The sequence below is a fragment of the Chiroxiphia lanceolata genome, chromosome 7, assembly GCF_009829145.1.
Source record: "Chiroxiphia lanceolata isolate bChiLan1 chromosome 7, bChiLan1.pri, whole genome shotgun sequence".
Taxonomy (NCBI): domain Eukaryota; kingdom Metazoa; phylum Chordata; class Aves; order Passeriformes; family Pipridae; genus Chiroxiphia; species Chiroxiphia lanceolata.
In genome coordinates, this window is record NC_045643.1 from 18,591,670 (window position 1) to 18,611,983 (window position 20,314).

At 36.9% G+C, this 20,314-nt stretch overlaps 1 protein-coding gene across 1 annotated transcript in view; it reads left to right on the forward strand.

The window, feature by feature from the left end:
- LOC116789170 (neurabin-1-like) overlaps window positions 1–20,314 on the forward strand; it is a 43,710-nt gene that overhangs the window by 15,348 nt on the left and 8,048 nt on the right. The window contains 13 exon segments of the mRNA XM_032692618.1: window positions 88–98; window positions 101–191; window positions 369–489; window positions 949–1,095; window positions 2,844–2,900; window positions 7,290–7,519; window positions 9,164–9,260; window positions 9,341–9,530; window positions 10,337–10,488; window positions 11,289–11,622; window positions 13,966–14,050; window positions 15,115–15,186; window positions 15,699–15,894. Of these exon segments, the coding sequence (XP_032548509.1) occupies window positions 88–98; window positions 101–191; window positions 369–489; window positions 949–1,095; window positions 2,844–2,900; window positions 7,290–7,519; window positions 9,164–9,260; window positions 9,341–9,530; window positions 10,337–10,488; window positions 11,289–11,622; window positions 13,966–14,050; window positions 15,115–15,186; window positions 15,699–15,894 (1,783 nt within the window).

The window sequence follows — 20,314 nt, forward strand, 5'->3', positions numbered from 1 at the left end:
GTGAGTTTTAAGTGATATTTGTCAAAAATACTTCAAGCCAAAATATTATTATTATTAACTGATAGCTAAGCATTTATTTATTTGCAGAATTCAAGTAAATATCAGATTGTTGAGGTTGATGGCATAAGTCTGGTGGGAGTTACTCAGTTCTTTGCAGCCACTGTATTAAAGAACACCAAAGGCACAGTGAGGTACGTACGTTTTTATGAAATAACACTTCGGTTTTGACATTTTTTGTTAATGGAGAATTCAAAACCATAATATGAAGAATTTACAAGGATTCTGTGGAAGGCAACAGTATGGCAAACTCATTTCTTAAGCATATCTAATGATTTTTTGCTGGAAGAGAATTTGTTTTTCTCCTGTAGGTTTCTGATTGGGAGAGAGAAGCCAGGGGCTGAGAGTGAAGTAGCCCGTCTCATTAGTGAGACCTTAGAGCAAGAGAGATGTCTGTATGAGCAGCACTACGCTCATGATGATACAGAGCAGGTAAAACATCCTACAGACTTACATGTTTTAAAAGTACATGATTTCCACTACACACAAGAACTTCTGCTAATGGAATAAATGTGGTTTTTTAAATGAAACTGAAGCAGAAAAGGATAAAACAGACAACTTGTTAAAAACAGGAAAATACAAACTTAATATATTACTGTTCTTCAGGCACATGATTTTGACTTTATCAATAATCCAAAATATATTTTTAACTATCAGCTGTGTGTAATTGTTTTGTGCATGTTTTACTTTGCTCTCTTTTGTGGAACTTTAATGAAGGTGTTTGCAATTCATCTTTAACATTATCAGAGGTGCAAGAAAATAAAAAGGAATAGTAATTAGTCAAGAAAAGTTTTGCAACTGTTTGGATTCCTTGATTGTGTGCTTTGGTTGTTGCTGCCATAATGCAAATGTGTGTGTGTGTTACAGAATGTCATTTTTTGATTTTGTCAGGATGATGACTATGATGATGATGAGGAGGATACATATGAGTCACATTTACATGGGAAATCTGTAGAAGTTTTTGATCTTCCTGAAAACGAAGACATTGGTTTACTACTGGATATGGATTCAGCAGAGTCTCTTCTTAAATTTAAAGAGGTGTTGTAGCAGTTTCTTGAATATTCTTTGCACTGGGGAGCATCTGAACCTTGTAGGACTTGGACATAATATCCTTCATGTCCCTCTCATGGTTTTGGGTTTGTTTTTTCCCAACATCACCAACAAATCTTTGTTTTGTCCATTGAAATGTAGATCTGCTGCTATTTTTTTATCCCAGTTTCCCTATGCATATGTACATTAAGTGATCTGTTGATTTAAATTAAATTTAAAAAAGCCCTTGGAAACAGACATTAGAACCCAGCACTGCTCTGTGCTTGTTATGTCTGAACATTGCATGAGATAAATAGGATGCTTCTCTTAGTTCTTCTTTGGCCCATTGGCCTTTGCATGTATTTGCTGCACAGCAGAATGGCTTTAGCTGCAGAGGAGAGCATGGGGGGCAAGTATGCCCATTCTGAATGGTCTCAAGTGTTGTTGTGAGATGTCCTTCAGGAAGACAAGATATACATATCTGATCTCTCATTTTAGTTCCTGCAGTCTTCTAGGAAATCTCTGCGTACGTAAAAGCACTTGATTCTGTAGGTAGGCACGTTTTTGGCTTGGAGGGTGTTTTTATGGTGTATTTTTTAGAAGTAATGGATTTGCAAACCCAATAGGGCATTCCAGACTGTGAATTGCAACTTAATATAATTGGAGATAGTATAGTTCCCTTTTCCCAAGGTTTTTTTGAAGGAACATATTTGCTTTATTCAGGGCTGTGGGATTTAGTCAGGGATTTAAGTGGTACAGTCGTTTGGCATTTAGGGGTCCAGGCTTCTTTGGTAGAATTAAGTGCCTGTCATTTTCACTCTGGGAGGAGAAAAATATACTGCAGAGAAACTGTTTTGTCAAATGCCATTTGGTGCTACATCAGCTTATTTTTGTGAAGGATTGGTGTTTTGCAGATCTCTTTAAGTTTGTTCTCTTGATAATGTTGATGATGTCATTGAGGAAGTAGAAATTGCAGGCTGTTGATCTCTAGAGAACATTTACAATTTTTTTAGGTTAAGAAGCATAATAGTAGGCTGCAGTGTCTTTTGCTAAGTGCTATATTTATTTGGGATGCAATTATATTCTCATCTAGAATCATTACTGTGCTGTTACTAAATAATCTAAATGAAGAATAGTCATGGATTCCCTAGTTTTAATTGTGTTTGGTACACCGTGCCTTGCCAAAAAAAAACCCCCACAGGGGTACAGATGGAAAGTGAGATACAAGAAATAATTAATACTTGTTAACAAAAATCTTACATTGGGCTTACATGTAGCTTGTCCATTTCTAATAATCCTATAAAGATTTGTGGTGTAAAATACATGGTTTAATTTAAAACAAAACCAGCACATTATTATAAGTGCTGAATGTAAAAATATTTAGTACTGTTAAATTTTTACTTGACATCTGTGTACCAGTTGTCATCATAAGTGCATTGCTGCCTTGTCATTTTCCTGGCCAATTGAAAATTATTTTAATCTCCTCAGTTTTTCTCAATATATAGACAACAATGTGGGATTTTTTAACAGTCGGAGGTTATGTATTGATTACCGTGGAACTTTTTTGGGGGGTTAATTTGAGCTAGTTTTGTTTTTGTTTGTTTGTTTGTTTTTAATAAAAACTCATGATTACTTCTATAATTGACAAATATTGACTTGATGCCACTATAAAAGTGGTTTGCAAAACAAGGGAATCATGGAGAAATTCTAAAACTAGCATTTCTGATGTAATTTTTTGTACTCTTTCATTTATTCAGCTGCAATTAAAACATGCTAGTAACAGTAGCTGAAGTGAATCAATTATGAAGGAGAAAGTAAGTTTTCAAAGAGTCTTATATTTGGTGGTGAGGTTTTTTTGTTGGGTGGTTTGCTTTGGAATTTTTCTTATTTTCTGTGGCTACTGATTTTACCAGGAATAGCTGAATGCAGAAGGCAGAATCCATTTAGGCTTTAGGAGCCTTCAGTGTTGTGCTAGACAGACTAAACTGAAGAGCTACACTCAAATTAAAAATAAAGAAAAAATACAACAAATCTACACAAAACAGTAAGAAAATCCCGGCCCCAAAATCCCCTCTGTGCCATTACAAAATGAATTGATTCGTATTACTACTTAGAGTAGCTGAATATAGTGGAGTACTGTATGAAACAAGCTCCTGAACCAACTATGAGAACATTATCACGGATAAAACTGGCTAATTTGAGTTTAGATTTGGTTCTTGCAGACAATGGTTTGTGGCTGTCTTTGTTACCAGAAAGTTATTTCTGTTATCCTGTTTCCCCTCTTTCTGTCCTCAAATTTCTGACCTGCTCTGGGCAGAGAGTTTGTTCCAGCTTTTTTTTTTTGGTGAGGATTCATTCAATGCTTCTGCTTATTCTGAGAAAGGGTTTCTCATTCTTTTTTGCTGCTTTTTCCACTGATGCAGATTTGTGTGTGGCCTTTTTCTGGAAATATTACTTGTGGGAGAGCAGCTTCTTTTATTCCATTTTCCATCTGCGTTGCCTTGCTCAGAAATGCATACCATAGGACAAGCTGCAGCACATTGCTGGGAGCAGGTAGCAAGTGGGGAGGGGATAGTGCTTCAGATTGCAATAATTTTCAATAGCAGTATCTATTGGGGTCTAACTCTGCAATTGTTGAGAGCTCCAAGTGTAAAGAGGCAAGGCAGACAAAACTACTTGGTGATATGATAGTTCCAGTTTGATTTCCAACAGTGCTCCTTGTCTTTGCAGTATTCTTGAAATTTGGCCCCACTGGGTTGCCAAAAAGCTGTTAAAAATGTCGGTGTTAGTACAACTTACAGCCCCACTTTTAATTCAAGAAATTCTTAGTCTTTCAACATCTCTATTCCATCAGCAGGTGATCTTAACTGGCTTCAAAAGCAGTGATTTCCTCACTGTAAAAGTGAGGACACTTACAAACTAGGCTGTATCTTGTCTGTTTACTTTTATAATGTGGCTACTGTCCAGCAGAAGGGGTGGCATCCCTTTCGTTTATCGAGGGAATGTTTGGTGGTTTTGTACATTAGCTCAAGGAAAGCAAACCATGTGTATGTCATTTATTAGGAAGACCAACGTTACAGAATCACAGAACATGCCAAGTTGGAAGAGACTGATAAGGATCAAGTTCAACTCCTGGCCCTACACAGGACCATCCCCAAGAGTCACACCATGTGCCTAAGAACATTGTCCAAATGCTTCTTTTGAACTCTGGCAGTCTTGGTGCTGTGACCACTTCCCTGGGGAGCCTGTTCCAGCATCCAACCACCCTCTAAGTGAAGAACCTCTTTTTAATATCCAACCTAAACCTTCCTGGACACAACTTCAGGCCATTCCCTGGGGTCCTGTAACTTGTCACCACAGAGAAGAGATCAATGCCTGCCCCTCCTCTTCCCCTCACAAGGAAGTTGTAACTGCAATGAGCTCTCCCCTCAGTCTCCTCCAGCTGAACAGACCAAGTGCCCTCAGCCGCTTCCTCACACGGCTTCCCCTCAAGGCCCTTCACCACCTTTGTTGCCCTCCTTTGGACACTCTTTAGTAGCTTAATGTCTTTCTTATATTGTGGTGCCCAAAACTGCACACAGTATTCAAGGTAAGACCGCCTCAGTGCAGAGCAGAGCGGGACAGTCCCCTCCCTCAACCAGCTGATGATGCTTTGCCTGATGCCCCCCAGGACACGGTTGGCCCTCCTGGCTGCCAGGGCACTGCTGACTCATATTCAGCTTGCCATCGACCTGGACCCCCAGGTTCCTTTCCATGGCACTGCTTTCCAGCATCTCATTCCCCAGTCTGTCCGTACATCTGGGGTTGCCCCATTGCAGGTGCAGAATCCGACACTTTACCTTGTTGAACTTAATGTGGTTGATGATTGCCCAGCCCTCTCATTTGTCCAGGTCTCTCTGCAGAGCCTCCCTGCCTTTGAGGGAGTTTACAGCTCCTCCCAGTTTTGTATCATCTGCAGACTTGCTTAGTATTCCTTCCAGTCTGTCTCCAAGTCCTTTATGAAGATGTTGAAGAGCACAGGGCCCAAGATGGAGCCCTGTGGCACCCCAGTAGTGACAGGTCTCCAGTCCGATGTTACCCCATTCACTATTACCCTCTGTGCTCGACCCCTGAGCCAATTGCTCACCTACCACATGATGTGTTTATCCACCTGTGTGCTGGACAGTTTGTCCAGAAGGACACTGTGAGAGACAGTATTGAAAGCCTTACTGAAATCCAAAAAGATGACATCAACTGGCTTCTCTGGATCAACTAGGTGGGTTACCCTGTCATGAAAGGAAATCAGATTTGATAAGCAGGACTTTGCTCTCATGAAGCTGTGCTGGCTGTGACCAAGGACTGCATTGTCTTTCATGTTTTTTTCAATACCTCCCAGAATAATCTTCTCCATAACTTTACCAGGCACTGAGGTGAGATTGACAGGCCTGTAGTTTCCAGGGATCTCCTTCTTGCCCTCCTTGAAATTGAGACAACATTCACCAGCTTCCAATCAGCTGGAACCCATCCAGATTCCCAAGGCCACTCAAAAATTGTCAAGAGGGGCTTTGAGATGACATCAGCAGCTCTTTGAGGATTCTGGGATGAATCCCATCGGGCCCCATAGATTTGTAGGGATCCAGCTGGAGCAGCAGATCCTGCACAATTTCAGAGTCAACTGGGAGTTGATGATTCTCTCAGTCATGGTCCTCCAGCTAAGAGCACTGAGACTCCCTTGGTCCATCATCCATGTTGAAGACAGAGGTAAAGAAAACATTAAACACCTCTGCCTTCTCTCTGTCCCTGTTTGGGCGGTGACCATCCTCATCCTGTAATGGGCCAATGATATTTCTACACTGCCTATTGCCATCAATATATTTGAAAAAACTCTTTTTACCGCCCCCAACATTTCTGGCAGCTTCAACTCCAGCTGAGCCTTGGCTGCATGAATTTTCTCTCTACAATGGCAAGCAGAATCTCTATTCTTCCCATGTCACTTGACCTTGCTTCCACTGAGCATGTACTTCCCTTTTATGCCTTATTTCCAAGAAAAGATGCCTACTCAGCCAAGCCAGCCTTCTGCCTGACCTGCTTGATTTCCAGCATTTGGGAATTGCTGCTCCTGTGCCCTTAGGAGGTGATGTTGGAAAAGCGACCAGTGCTGATGGACCCCAGCACCTGCAAAAACATTTTCCCAGGAGACCTTACTTACTAGTTCCCTGAGCAGCCTGAAATCTGCTGTAATGGTGTTCAGAGTTGAGGTTTGATTGGCACTTTTCCTCCTGTCAACAGAGATTTTATATGACCACCAATCTCCACTTCACTCACAAGATCCCCTCTGTTGACAACCAGCAGATCAAGGAGGGCATCTTTCCGAGTCGGCTCCCTTAGGACTGTTGTCATCCAGGTTTTTAGGAATCTTCTGGCTCGGGTTGTACCAGTTGTGTGATGCTCCCAGTTAATTTCTGGCAAGCTGAAGTCCCCCATAAGGGCAAGGGCAGGTTGATTTGACAGTGTCCGTCAGTTCCTCAGAGAATAATTTGTTGGCATCGTCATCCTGGACTGGAGGTCTATAGCAGACATCCCACAATGACATCCACATTTTTTGTTTGTCCCTTGATTCTTACCCAGAGGCTCCCAACTGTGCATTGCCAACTGTGAGCTCTGTACATTCTAACCTTCTTTACATACAGTGCCATGCCTCTGCCTCTTCTACCCTGCCTATCCCTCCTGAAGAGCCTGTAACCATCCAACAGGGCACTCCAGTCACATATAAAATACCAGGGAAGATCATCTGGTCTCATTAGCTTTATTCAAAAAGTGGTTGGTAACAAAGTAGTAGGACAAGGAGCTTGTCTTATACAGGTTATTATTCTTTATCTCTGGTTGCCTTTGAAGGTATTCAAAATAGGACTCTCCGGAGCTAAAGATATAGTGAGATCTGGAACAATATAATGACAAAATGGTACTGCTCATTTTACCTCTCTAGAAAAAAAGTGATACCAATGAGGAAGCAGTGAAAAGCTCTTGGGTTTCAGTGCTAAACTTGCTTGGATTAGCAAGAGTTGGAAGAGTTGACATGATTACTTTAACAGTTGTGTCTGGTTTTAATATTACTGATAAGTATGTAATTGTTATTAGCTATTCTCTACTTAAACCTGTATGAACAACTGATTTTTATTTCATCTTTTAGTTTAGATTAATTCCTTAAGTATTAATCTTTTCAGTTAAAAATTGTTGAAGCTGAAAAAAATGAATGGAAATTTAATCGAGCCCAGCTACAGCAAAACTTGGATGAAAGCAAAGAGAAAATTAAAAAGTTAGAGACCTACTGGTTAGAGGCACAAAATTTATGCAAAACAGTGAATGAGCATCTTAGAGAGACTCAAGAACAATGTGATGCCCTTGAAAAGAAATACAGCAAGGCCAAGAAATTGCTTAAAGATTACCAACAAAAGTAAGTACCCCAAAATACTAGGTCTGTATTTATTGCTTGTATGTTTTGTACATTATAGGGAAAGCTGTCAACAATACCCAGGGGTAGGATTCGCTTAACACACTTTGTTTTCATTTATCAGAGTTTAGGGAAGCAGTGGGCTATAAATGCTGAATTCTTCCATGCCTTAAGTCACCGACTTCTGGAAAGGTTCTCCAGAAATTTTGCTGTTGCTTTTGATTCTTACCTTAGGAACAATTATTTAATATTTCAATAACAATTTTTTTAAAACAACTTACTTGAGAAGCTGTAATGCATCTATACTTTTGGAAGGACTACTTGAAATTTGACATGAGGTGTTTGTGGAAAATTTGCTGTTTATGGAAAACCCTTTGACTGATTTATATGTTCCAGATAGAGTAGGCATCAGAGGATATTTAATAAAAGTCAGATACATGTGATTCAGTCTGAGTTAGAAGTTATATTTTGTAGGGGGAGTAACAGGAATTATGAGAAAAATGGTTGGGGATATGTCATCTGCCCAATAAAATTGGCACATGAAAACAGTATCTTCAATCTGTTAATGGGTTTGGAGTAGGAGTGATATTGCTTATTAGATACACCTGTATAAGACTTGAATGCTGTTCTCCTGCGGTTGTGTCTAATTGTTCTACCTTCTTTCCTCTTAGCTAAACAACAGCTAATTGCAAAATATTTGTAGATGTGTCTTGATAATACAGAACACAACTGTTGCTTTTGATAGTTACTGTAAGCATATAATTCTCTTGTCCCCAATTTCTCTACTTGCTATTTATTTTTAAAGGCAGTTTATATAGTCTTTTGCTCTGTAGTCCACATCCAGAAATGTTACTTTTAACAGTACATTTTTGTGCTGGTTGGTGAGCTTTTTAAAGGTCTCCTTTCCCCTCTCCTCCCAAGCTTATCCGCATGGAAGTTCAAAAGTACGTTAAGACGACTGCTAACATGCTAGTTTCCATTTCTTCACTGTTAAGCAAATTCCCATTATTCATTTGACTGTCCCTGAAGCTTTTGCATATTTCGTAGATGTTTTATGCTTATTTCCTGGTTTTATATGTCATTCCATATGATGCAGCCAAAACCAACGTTTATTTTTGTTTCCTTTTCGTAGTCATTGTTTCTTTTTGTAAAACTCAGCCATTGCAACTTCTGTAGGATGAACCAAGTAGAAACTTGAAATGCAATTTATTTCCTACAAAGAATTTTACCATTGCTTTTGGAAGGAAATACTGTGTGTGCATGTATCTTTGTGGAAGAGAGTAAGATGTAATGATTGGAGTTGTGCATGTATTTCAGGCTTAAATATGTCTACAACTTGCCGCTTTTAGAAGTTGAGAGATGGTTGTAACTTTGCAGAAAAAGTGTTGCCACACATCCTTTTTCTGCTCAGAGTAAATGATAGTCATATGTATTTTCTTTTGAAGACAGTAGAAGCATACAATACATAGGTCATTTTATGACATTACAGGATTAATGAATCAGTTATACCTTACAAGCTGATTTTTGTCTCCATTTGCTAATGGAATGCTTTTTAGTAAGTGCAATTGTGCATATTTCTATTTTATGTATTTTTCTACATTTCTGTGTATTACTGTTTCATAGATATGTATATATTTCTTTCACCAGAGAAATAGAATTTATGAAGAAAGAAGAAGAGCATTCAAGGCTACTTGAAGAGAGAGACCAGAAATATGCAGAACAACTGAAAATATATCAGGAAAAAGTAAAGCAATATTATATTTTGAAATAAACTTCTGAATTTTTGGAGAGTTGTATCTCACTTCTGAATTTTAATTCCTGCAGATTTCGGAACTTGAAACTAAATTAAAAGTATATGAGAAAATGCCTTATGTTTTTGAACGTGGCAGTTTATTGGAAGATGGCTGTCAAAGTCCAGGCCAACCTAACGAACAGCCAAAGATAAAAGAAGAAAATGAAAAAGAAACCAAATCAATAGAAGAAAGAATAAATTCTTTAGATATGCTCATTTCTGGTAAGTAGGTTGTAGGATTTTTGATTTACCTATAACAAAAATTAGGGGGATTTACATGTGTATTGGTTTTTTTATTCTTACAAGAAGTGAAGTGTTTGCTGTTTCATAATGACTGGGTAAATATTTGACCTGAGCCAGTGTGGATAGCTGAGTTTAGGTTCCCCCAACATTTTCAGTGTTGTTGTAATGTATTTCTTACATATTGTGGGAAAGGGGAGACAGACAGAGAGGCAACCATTTTAACTGTTCCTCAGATTCTCTGTCAGTGAAATCAGTAATATTAGTGGGACTAAAACACTGAGATATGTCAGTTAAAATCCCATTAATTTTAAGCTATGATTTACAGCAAAACTTGCTATGGTTTTTTCCTTTTAATTTTGTGCCCAGAAAGTTATAAAATATCAGATGGAGGCTCAAGTAAGAATCATACTTTTAAAATATGTGGTAAATGCTTATGTGAGTTTCTATCTTAAAGAATGAGAATAGGAAAATCCACTCAGGGCACAAATTTTCATCTATTTGGAAATAAAATTCAGTTTTCAAGCCATATATTCTGTTGGATTTTATATTTTTAGTTGAAGAAGTTAAGTAGAAGTATATTTCAAATTAACTAGAAATTGCTATCAGAATGTGTTAAAATAGTGTAGTATAATATAAAGAGTATTTTCATATAGTAATGGTTAACAGGTAGAATAATTCTGATCTAAATTCCGAATATTTTTCTGGACAGTGGGTTGGTGAACTTACCTACCAGTTTGTGCTGGTTTATTTGTTTGTTTTTTTAAAGAAGTTCCTATTTGTTGCAGATTTTGATGCTTTTGTTGGGGATACTCCCAGATTAGACACCAGTGCCCACAAAGCAAAAGCTCAGCTTGCTTTGAAAGTGAAACGCCAGCCACCTTCTCGATCAAAGCTGAAGGAATCTCTTGGGGCTGGACAACAGACTGCAAATCTACAGGTACTGATATTTGTAGATAATTATGCATACAGGAACCTGAATATGTGTTGAGTTTTATCGGTATTTGCAATTTTAAGTGTTGTCCATGCTTCATTCAGGCTGTGCCAAAGCATCATGTTTTTATGCTGTATCAAGTGAAAAAAACCCTTTTTGGATTCATACCATATATGTGAACTCTGGCATGTTTTTGTGGCACAGTTAATTTGAAGTTAGCAAAGAACTATGCAAACTTGTAGTATTCTGCTTACTGAGATTTTGATACAGTGATATATTGTGAAATATACTCATTTATCTTATTATTATTTCATCTGAAACAAACTGGTTACCAGATTTCTTCAAAAACTAAATACTTCTGAAATGCTTCATTATTCCATAAGTCATCATTTAAGTTCACAAGAAGTATACCAGTAAAACGTTCTATCATGTTTCTGGAAATCAGTGGAAGAATTGAGGTGTATATATTCGGTATGTGAGAGAGCCTGTCATAGGAGAACATTGAACTAATTCAGTTAGACTGAAAAGTGGTTGCATTGAATTGGAATGGCCAAGGTGTAGCAGAACATTTCTGACTTGACTAGAAAAAGATGGTTTTGATGTGCAAAAAAATCTATATAAAGGTGGATAACAGAAAGCCTATAAAATGAGTTTCAAGATGGTCTCCACAAACGAGTACATTCAGAAAATTTTCAGAACTGATCAACTTTGTGTAGCATAGCATATCCTTCCATCCTGGTAAAAGATCATACAGTAAATGAGGATGTGTCATCTTTATTATAAAATGACTTTTGAATTTGTTGAAGGATGAGGATTCAGAAGATACTGTTCTCAACAGAGAACTTTCCACTGTGTACCTAACCAAGACCTTAGAAACAAGTGAAAAATTACCTCTCCCACGCCTGGATGACTCAGATCGAAAGAGTGAAAAGCTGGAAAAAAGAGAAAGCACAGAAAGTCCTCTAGAGTCAAGTCCTTCTGCTTCCACACACTCTTCTCCAGTACACAAACCAAGCAACGAAAATAGCACCACCACTCCTCGTTCACCTCCTCCTGAAGAGATGACTCCAAGTTCTCCTCAAGGGTATCTCAAGAATGTTAAACAAAGAGAGGCAAAAGGGAAAGGGAAAGAGGCCAAGGGTAAGACTTAAGGGTTTCTAATCAGCCTAGTCACTATTAAGCATTATTTGATGGAAATACTTGGCTTTTTTTCTTATGAATAATTGGAAAAGGCATCTAATATAATATTTTTAAAGTTTGATATTTTCTGTAATCAGCTAGCACAAATGTATAAAGGCAGATGACACTTGCTGTCTTTTCTATGTAGCTCAGAAAAACCCTTCTTTCAGTACCCTGAAACAGGATTTATTTTATGCTCTCCTCAATTTGTGTTTCTATAAAGTCTTCAAAATAGTTCTAACCCAGCAATACAAGAAAGACATTAAGTTATTAGAGAGTGTCCAAAGGAGGGCAATGAAGGTGTTGAAGGGCCTTGAGGGGAAGCCGTGTGAGGAGCGGCTGAGGGCACGTGGTAGGTTCAGTTGGAGGAGACTGAGGGGAGAGCTCATTGCAGTTAGAACTTCCTTGTGGGAGGAAGAGGGGCAGGCACTGATCTCTTCTCTGTGGTGACCAGTGACAGGACCCCAGTGAATGGCCTGAAGTTGTGTCAGGGGAGGTTTGGGTTGGATATTAGAAAAAGATTCTTCACCCAGAGGGTGGCTCGGCAATGAAACAGCCTGCCCAGGGAAGTGGTCACAGCATCAAGCTTGCCAGAATTCAAGAAGCATTTGGACAATGTTCTCAGGCACATGGTGTGACTCTTGGGGATGGTTCTGTGTAGGGCCAGGAGTTAGACTCGATGATCCTTGTGGGTCCTTTCCAACTCAGCATATTCTGTGATTCTGTTAGTTTTAAAAAAAATCAAACCATTTATCAAAACAAGTACCTAATATATAAATATATTGATTTTTGAATTTAAGAAATTACCTCTTTTCTTAAATATTACCTCTGGAAATAGAGGTGGAAACAAATGTCAATATAAAAGTAATTCTATTGCTTTTGTATTTAAGTTGACAGAAAAAATAACGAGTTTAACTGTAGTTAATAATTTATTGGTTGTTACATGTTTAGAAAGAGTGGTTAACTAATCAGCTGAAGTTCTGATGTTGATCAGAAACTTCTGATCAGATATGCCAAAAAAACCAAAAAGGGATAAACTCTTGACTATCCTGATAATTCAGTATGTCAACTTTGAGATAATCATTATATGTTTCTGAAAGTATTATTAGCTGATGAAGTGCTAGGGAATTGTCTTTAGTTTTGTGTAATAAACATGATTTTGGGTTTTTGGTCCTTGAAGGCATCTGTGTACATTACTTCATGTCAGGAGTTGTCTTGAAGGCAGAACTTAAAGTCTACTTTGTCTCACAAAAAGCAGATAGCATCTCTTTCACAAGCAGCTTAGTTATGAAATACCTAATTTGCAATACAAAACATATTTCAGTTATTTAAAGAACATCTAGTAGCCTGAGAACTTAAAAGTAAGTACATTTAGAACTTACAGTAATCTGTTACAATCCACTGAGAAGTGGTAGTGTGATGCTTAAGTTCATCACCTAATTTTATTTAATTATTGAAAAGTTGGTATTGAACATGTTTTATTTGGTGAAAAATTGGATCCTAAGAAGCGTTGTATGCAGTTTTGAAAATATGAGTGTTGGAGGAGCTTCGAAGTCCCAGTTGTTTCTTTAGAATTGTCACAATTTGTATACCATTTCCAAGGAACTCAGCTTGTTAGGATCTGTCTGCTCTTCAGGTACTGACTGTCATGTTGGTTAGGCACACTTTCTGGAGCTGGCAGCTTGCATACACAGCCCACGTTTGAAGTAACTGGCCTAGACTACTGAACCAGAAAAAATTACAAAAGGAACATCTATAACACTTCAAGCGTAATAAAGGATGATTAAATGCTCTACTTGCTCAACTGTTGCTTTAAAAATTAGTTTCTTTCATGCATCTTATACCGATTATCTAGTTTTAATTATCTATTTTGTGTATTTTGAAGTTGACATTTTGCAAAAGGAGGAGGTAGTTTAAGATACTTTTTTCCTAAACCTATCTTTTGTTTGTAATTCATCGAAGCAAAATACTGTGGCAAGTTTTATCTTTCTGTAGGCAGTATAGAATTCTATAATATAATAATTCTGTTTATCAAAAGCAGTATTTTTGAATAGTCATAAGTAACTGTTGTGTTGCCATTTTTCAGTGTCACAGCACAACCAGAATGATGGGAAGATGTCATAGAGAATAACTTAGGTTGATATGGCAGTAGTATTTTCAGCTAGTGTCTGCATGTGAGAATGTGAATTTTAACATGGTCACTCAGGTTTTAGTATCTCACTTACAAGCATTGTCATTAGTACTTGAAACTTGCAGGTATTTTTAGGATAATGTTTTTATTTTTCACTCCTCTGTGGAAAGCAGAAGAAAAGAAAAATGAAGACAGGACAGTAGAAACAAATGAAGGAACATCGTCAGGGAAGTCCAAAAGGAGATTTCCAGATTTTGGGTAAGATTTTACTCTCGTTCCTTTGGACAAAAATGGTACCTTGTGTTACTTTTGAGAATATCATGTTATCTAAATAATAAAATATTGAAGAAATCCAGTGATGCTACTTCATAGCAACATCACTGGATAGAGTCTTGATCATCTTGAATTTGTATTGCTCCTTTCATGTTTCTATCACATTTTGACTATTTATCTATACTTTTTTCCTGTCAAAGAATTCCTTGGGGTTCTTCAGTTTTTATATGAATACACCACTGAATACACTAAATTGCAAATACATGAGTAGTTTTGTGCTAAAATATTGTTGGTGCCTAAACTCTAATGTTATGTCCTGCTAGTGTTATACTATGAAATAGATACCTTTCTTGCCTTAATTCCCTCTACAGCAGAGATGTCATTACATAGCTTTGGCTATAGTCTCTGCTTACTGAACTGTTCCTTGGAGGCAGGCATGAACAGATTTCTGAGTTTCATTTAAAAAATGAGGTTGCCCACAGGGGTAAAACAGAAGTGCAAGCTGCATATTGTCTGGAAATAGTGTGGTAACTGAACTCTGGGGATTTGAGGGAAGAGTTGCTACATTTTGCAGTAAGCCTTGCTCCTTTGGAGACAGGTATAAAGCTTGTTGAAGCCATCTAACATTGAAGACTTAAACTGGTACTGCCACAAATGCATCATAATATATAACATAAAAATGATAACTTATTTCACACACAGGTAGTGTAGGTAGTGACTTGGCTCAAGTCACTGTGCACAACATAGGAATACTTATATAGCAATAAAACTGTGTTCTTCCTCTTGGTTGTATCTGCTATATGCTATGTTTCTTTGGGCATTTTCTGGTTTTATTTTGGTTATATGTGGTCTTTGAAAGGATACTGTCATTCTTAAAACATGAATGTCAACTTTTTAAATTGCATCTATAATCTGCAAAATCATGCTTTGCGTAACAAGATGCTTTTTGTAACTGTTGAAATCAATGTAAAAAATAGTTTGCTGATTTAAAAAATGTTGCAACTGTGTAAATGTAAATGCTGTATGAAATTTGTGGTTTTTCACTTCAGGGGATTACGGAAATCTGGGGGCAAGGGTAAGAAGCAAGAAAAAGAAAATCTAAGAGGTTCTCTGGATAGCAGGTAGTTATTGTGTTAGTTCAGTACATACATGTTGCATTCATAAAATTTGTAACCTAAGAATGTCTTTAAAACTGTCATTACTGTGATCTTGAAGTACACTCATGTTTAACAGTGACAAAATTATATGAAGATGAATGATGTAGAGAAGAGCTTCTAATCTCATTAAATAAGAAAAAATAAACAGAAAACTGCAGAGCAAATTATATATAAAAACTGTATTTTGCTTAGAAAGATGAATGTCAAGTAAATTAAATTAGTATATTGAAATTTTTTAATTGTGCTAAATACTGCAAAAGTTCTTATATTTGTGTTGTTAAATAACTCACATTATTTTGCATGGATCTTTAAAGGTAAATATCAGTTCAGGTATCAGTTGTGCTGTGAAACTGGTGAAAATAAGTATTGAGTGTTTTGAGTTTGTTCTTGTTTTTAAGGCGGGGGTTTTGTGTTTGAGGGATGGGATGGAGGTTTTTCTATTGTTGTTTAAATACAGTTTAATCTGCTTATCTCAGAGGTTCCCGAGAACTCTTGGATGACTCTGGCAACAATCTGTCTGCATCAGATTCAGATTCCCCTGCTCCTACTTGCATGCCTTTCTCCTGGTTTGGAGACAGCCACAAAGAGCCTCCAGTTTCTAGTAGCAACCTGCACGTTACCCAGAGCGGGCAGGATGGTTGTGAGCATGGTCAAGAGAAGAACAGAACCAAGGTAAAGATTTGTGCTTTGAATATTTAAATGTTGCATCTTGATAAAGAAAAAACATCAGTGGTTAGTATGTGGAAGCCTAATGACTTACTCCATGACCCCATCACCTCTTACAAACGTTGCTGCAGAAGTTTGAGAATTTACAGCCCTCACAAGCAGACACTGTGTGAGTGTTCCTGTTCCCTCCTCTTTAGTTGAAACATCAGTAGTGGCTATTCAGGCTGAAGTAACACAAGGAAAAATCACAGGGTATGTTTTTTTGCTGGTTTATAACGCTAAAAGTGACACTAGCTTTAGGAAAGCATAGCTTTAAAAGCCAAATCTGTTTCCCAGCCTAGTACTTGGAGGAAGTGTACATAAATAGAGGTCAGCCTTCCCAGCAGTTGGCCAAACAGTTCTTACCATACTGGAATGTAGGGTTGGAATTACCAGACTGTTGGGGAAAGGATAGCATCCTGGTTTTCATTAACAAATTTAGTATTGAAAGCCAAGAAGCATGTCCATAGAACATGTCTCTTCCAAGAAACTACTTCTGAGTAACTGATAATTTAAAATAATTTAAAACCTTTTAACCAGGTCCTAAAAGTGACACTACAGAGTTCAGTCTGTAGCCATAAAGTTACCATCTTTATAGTTTAAAACCATTTGAAAGAAATAACTTTAAAAAGTAAAAAGTTTAATGTGTGCACTGTCTAAATGTTTGGTAAGACGAAGTCTAAATGTAAGACTGTTCCCAACAAACTTATTTCATTCTTTTCTTGTTTCCTTTGGATTTTGTTAGATTGAAAATTATAGTTATTTGAGTAACCTCATAAGCTAAGTTTATTCTTGAGTTTCACACTTTTTATTCACTTTGGATGGGCAAAATACCCTTTCATGTTTTCCTTTTCTTCTGTTATTAGAGAGAAATTCCATATCTGGAAGAGAAACTTGCCAGGTTGTAGTCCATGGAGTCACTGATGTTTTGCAGAGATGGCAGATAATAAGTTTGCTTTCCATGTTTCCAGATGCTGATTGCATTAAAAGGCTAATACATTTTTTAAATTACTTTCTGTTTTCTCATTGTAAATTTACAGTCCCTGTGATAGGACTAAGTTATCAGCATATGTAGTTTTTAAAAATTACAGAAAGTGGGTTTAGAACCATCCAGTACCTTACTGTAACACAGGAACTTAATATCAGTAGGAACTTTTTGATCTCTGAAGTAGAACAGAACTTTATAGAATATTGCCCGCTGTGCATCAGCTCCTGCATTGTTCGCTTCTGTTGGCGCATGCAGTGGCCAAAAGGTATTTCTGTACATAACCAAGGGTCTTGCAGGGTATATGCATATATTTTGATAAAATTTTTGATTAAATAGGAGTGCATGGTTGATCTCTTAATAGGCTGCAGCAAAGCTATCAAGAGATGTTTTCTGTCTAGAAAACATTCAGAGGTTTATCTTTCAAAGTCATGATTCTGAAGAACCCATTCATCTCCTCTTCATTCTTCCTTTCTGATTCAAATAATTTTTCTAAGTCCCACTGCTGCATTTTACTGTAAGCACCTGTAATGTGCTTAAGCACCTCTTAAGGTTTTATATATAGAAGTTCTTTTTGGCCATCAAAAAGGTATAGATCTTACCAGATTGGGTACTCTCTTCCTTTCTTGCCCTGAAATAATAGCCTTTTCTTCTTATTGTTGTCTACTTTATCCAAGTTGATTATCACTTAAACCTTCCAGCTGGTTTCTTGCTACTGGTTTGGGGTTTTTTTGTTGTTTCCTTCTCATGCTACAGCATGTAATTGCTGCTGGCTGCTCTTTCCTTAGTGCCAGTTGCAAAACAGCAGCTGGAAGATTATGCAAGTCTCCAGCTATATTCCTGCTTTGTAAAATGGCAGAAAGCTGATCCCATTGAAGAACAGATTCTCATACATTCAATCATAAAATCATACTTGTCCTCTCCAAAGTCAGGCCGTTTTCACTTTGCAGTGTTTGAGGTCTCTTATAAAGATGGTGACGTCACAGTGGCTGCTCCTTGGAATGAATGACTAATCATTCTAGATCTTAACCTGGAGTTGGTAGTTACATTTGCTCTACAGTAACAAGGCTTTGGCTTGTTTTGCTACGAAAAGACATTAAAGCTGACAAAGAAATGTGCTTGACCACTCAGCAGTGAGTCTTGTTACTAAAACAATATAAAAGCAGGAACTAAGTCATCTTCCCAGAATTTAAGGAAAGAATACTTCTTTTTGTTGGTGTTAACTCCAAATGTGTAAATAAAGCAATATATAGCAAGTGTAGCAATAGTATTTGCTGCTTTTATGTCTGTAATATCCCATGTGATCATGTGAAAGCATTTCTTAAAGAACAGGTAAAAGTAGAAACCCTTAAATAAGAACTTTGTCATATAAAAAGTCTCTCACTGTTGTAATGAGTATTTTGCATTGTGTATAATTTTTGTAGTTGTGTTTTAGCATTGATGATGTAAGAAATGTAATTATATTTTAACTGGTTTCTGTTTCTGCACAATTTGCCTCTAAGAGTTACTGCATCTAGAAGGTTTTTGTTTTCTTAAAATGATACTGCAGTTAGTTTTAAAATTTAGTTGACAAAGTAATGAGGTCAACTTCTGGCTGCTTGTGAAATCTAGAAACACAGGAATTAAAATCTATGATGGAGTGCTTGCAGAATCTTTTAGCCTTATGGAAAAATAAAAAAAAAAAAAAAAAAAACTTAAAAAAAAGTACTTTTGAACTCCATGTCCTTAAATTAGTTCCTTTGCATTATCTGCCCCTTCATAGGTGCCTTCTCTGATACACACACATAAATATTGTTCATATTCACTGTTTTTCCAGAGCTCTGTTTAGCTTCTGTAAGCTTGTACGCAGCGTTTCATTTTTGATGCAAGGAAAAGCAGTGTGGTATAAAGTATTTATATTCTAGTATCTAAAATCATAGAAAGCATACCTATAAAACTTCTTCTATTGAAATTCTGTGTTCTTCAAGGATCAAAAATCTTCACAATTGGCTCTAAATCCTTAAAAGGAAATTACTCCTAAAAACTGAATAGGAGCAGGAAGTGGAGAAGACATTACAACTGATGCTCAAATGCTTTTACTTTTGACTGTGTTTTCTTCATGTTTTTTCTAAGCTTTTTGCTTAAATATCATAATGCTGGGTTTGGTTTTTTTAACTGGTTTGTTTCTTAATTGTTCTTGATTTTTCTCTATAAAGGTAGAAAGAGTGAACGGAGGGTGGCTAAAAGAAAAGCTCCTAAATAGATTTTCAGTTTGGGTTGAAGTTAATTTGAGAATAGGTTGATGGACAAAGTATTCTGTTATTTCTGGTAATAATTTTTCCATCTAAAAGACTAAAGAAGTCCCTAAAATATAATGTAATTAGTAAAATAATCTACATGGTAAATAGAACACCATTTTTCAGTCATGGACAGTACCACACAAAGCAGGAAAACTCAAGTTGTGATTTGGGGCTTTTTTGTTTGTTGCGTTATGGTGGTGATGGGTTTTTTTCTTAGGTTTTGAGGTGTGTTTATTTGAGGCTAGAAATGTGTATCATTAATTTAGAGTATAAGAAAGTGCAAAGGTCAAGTGTACGCTCCCATAAGAAAAATAGAATAATTTAGAAAATTGAGAGTTCAGGTTAAATTGCAATCAGAACACAAATACAGAAGTGCTCAATGAATATAATGGCAAAAATGTAGTTCTCTTATGAGAGCATAATTTACTGAAGAAAAATGTCTTTCAGATCAGCTTAACTTAAAATCTCAGATTATTTATGCATATAGGGGTGTGGTATGGCATCCTTAAAAGTGTAGTTACTTGATTAGAGACTTAAAAAAAATTAGAGAAAATAGTTGTAAAGTAATTTCTTACTGTTTGTAGACAACAAAGAATAGTGCCGAGAAATAAATTTTAGAAAGGCAAAAGTAGGATGCATGCTTTTGGCAGAATTATTTTTCACTCACTAAAGAAAAACATCATACAGGTCACAATCTGACTTGCAAATGGAGGTAATCAAATTAGAGAATATTCTGGAAAAGAGATACATTACTATTCTTCAGAAGGATTTTTTACCAAAATGCTGTGAAGTATTCAGGTGTAGCATCAGGTTTTTTCAGAGTCTTCAGCTTGAGTCCCAGGCTGCTCAGGTAACCTGCCTGAGGTTGTACCAGTACTGGTTGGCTAAGTTTCAGATCTTGCTGCTTTTAGATGCTAAGCCAGGCATAAGGATCCAAAAACTTCCTTTAAACACAGACTAAGTGTAATAACTGAATGTAAACAGTAATGCTATGAAGATTTTACATTCTTTCAGTATGATTTTACATTCTTTCAATGTGATAGTCACATGATAGTATCTTAGCCATATTTCTAACCTGAAATTTGCTTTGACAAATTTATTGTTTTAGTGAAGTAATAAAATA